At 60.4% G+C, this 2,177-nt stretch overlaps 1 protein-coding gene across 1 annotated transcript in view; it reads left to right on the forward strand.

Annotated features, from left to right (window-relative positions):
* The window catches only part of VOLCADRAFT_119475 (uncharacterized protein), a gene marked incomplete at both ends in the record, with an annotated part of 14,886 nt that overhangs the window by 10,491 nt on the left and 2,218 nt on the right, over positions 1-2,177 (forward strand). The window contains 4 exons of the mRNA XM_002956591.1: positions 437-561; positions 827-935; positions 1,222-1,368; positions 1,611-1,732. Of these exons, the coding sequence (XP_002956637.1) occupies positions 437-561; positions 827-935; positions 1,222-1,368; positions 1,611-1,732 (503 nt within the window). The remainder of the gene's footprint in view (positions 1-436; positions 562-826; positions 936-1,221; positions 1,369-1,610; positions 1,733-2,177) is intronic.

Genomic DNA, 2,177 nt, shown 5'->3' on the forward strand with positions numbered 1-2,177 from the left:
CACACACATACACACACACATACACACACACATACACACACATACACACACACATAAACACACACACATACACACACATACACACACACATACACACACACATACACACACACATACACACACACATACACACACATACACACACACACATACACACACATACACACACACACACATACACACACATACACACACACATACACACACATACACACACATACACACATACACACACACACACATACACACACACACATACACACACACACACACACATACACACACACTTCCACGACGCCTCATTACTGTTGATTTTCTGCTGCTTGTGTGTGTGTGTGTGTGTGTGCGTGTGTGTGCGTGTGTGTGTGTATGTGTGTGTGAACGTTACAAGTATCTGACCGGGCCTGACACCGGGCCTGACACTGTGTGTTTTCAGGTTCGACGGTCGACCCGTGAGTGCGGAGGAGAAGGAGCGGTTCGGGGAGCACGCCGGCGCCGTGACCCTGGCCATGGTGCTGCAACATGGCTCGGTGGCGTCCCGGGGGAATGGCAGTCTGGCGGGTGGGTGGGCGGGTGGGGTGATAGGGTACTGGTACTGGTGCTGTTGCTGCTGGGTGCTGCCGCTGGCGGGCCCCAGTGCAGCCCAATGGAAGCATTGCTTTCTGTCTCCTTGCCCCCGCACCCCCCCCCCGCACCCCGCCCTCCTCCACCGCCCCGCTTCCCCTCATCATCTGCTCTCGTTCCCATCCCCATACCCCTCGCCATACCTCCTCCCCCCCTTTACCTCTACTAACCCTTCCTCCGGGCCCCCAACCACCTCGCCCAGACGCCGCCCGCCCCAGCAACCCGGGCTCCATCACAGACATCTCCCTGGAGCGGATGCACATCCGCCGACTGCAGCAGCTGGCGGCGCTCACATCGCTGAAGAGAGCCAGGTGGGGGGTTTGTCCGGGTGGGCGGTAGTGGGTGGGGAGTTAAGGGCCCTATGCCCCTTTCCTTTTGCCCCGCTTCCTCTCGTCCCCTTCCCCTTCCTGGAGCCTTCCCGCGCGTGCCTCCTTACCAGCTTCACCATCTCTTCGCCCGTTCCCGCCCACAAACTCCCTGCCAGACACGCATACATACATACATACACAAATACACACATACACACGCTGCCCTCAGCTCCTTTTACCCCCGTGGGGCCCGTTTGGGTTTGCCTCGTCCCCGTCCTCCCCCCTTCAGCCTGGCCGACAACGAGATCAGCAGTTTGGAGGGCATCGAGGGGTGTCGGGCGCTGGAGGAGCTGAGCCTGGAGGCTAACCGCGTGAGCAGCCTGGTGGGGCTGGGGGGTCTCACGAGGATCAGGAAGCTGCAGCTGGGGCAGAACAGGTGCGGTGGGGGGCCCGGGGGGGGGGGGAAGGCGGGGAGCTTAGGGGGGGTCCCCGGGTTAGAGGGAGTGTGTGTGTATGTGTATGTGTGTGTAAGCCATCCTCCTCTCTCTCCCCGCTCTCCCAAACATACACCCCGCGTACAGACCGCCCGCATTCACCGCCTTGCGCTGATACTCCCCTCCTCCTCTTCCTCCTCCTTCCTTACTTCCTCCCCTCCCCCCCCTCTCCCCTTATGCGCAGACTGGCCTCCCTGGACGCCCTGACCGGTCTGACGGGCCTTATCCAGCTCAGTGTGGAGGACAACGAGCTGGCGACACTGGCGGGCGCGGAGAAACTCACCAACCTGCTGGAGCTGTACGCAGGTAGGTGGGTGGGTGGGTGGGTGGGGTGAACGGAGGGGTCAGGGTACTGGGCGTGAGGTGGCGTGAGATGTAACTTGGTTGACGAGGTTTCGCCGGGAAACAAGGTGCACGTTTTGGGTGGGTTTGGGGATGTTTCTCGGGATGACCGTGTGTTTGTGTGTGTTTGTGTGTGTATGTGTGTATGCGTCTCAGTGCTCGGGGCGGGTGTTGGTCATGGTGCTGCCTTATGGCCGATGCTCCTATCACTTACGAGGGGGTGCTGTCCCTTTCACCGTCATGTCGTTATGGGGGGTATCCTGTTTAGGCAACAACCGTGTTTCGGAGCTGCGGGAGGTGCAGAGGCTGCGGGACATGCCCAAACTCATCATCCTGGACCTGGCGGGGAATCCGCTGGCGGGAAGCCTGGCATCAGCCGCCGCGGCGGCGGCAGCAGCAGCCGCCGCCA

Source organism: Volvox carteri (assembly GCF_000143455.1).
Source record: "Volvox carteri f. nagariensis unplaced genomic scaffold VOLCAscaffold_63, whole genome shotgun sequence".
In the NCBI taxonomy this organism is placed as follows: Eukaryota; Viridiplantae; Chlorophyta; class Chlorophyceae; order Chlamydomonadales; family Volvocaceae; genus Volvox; species Volvox carteri.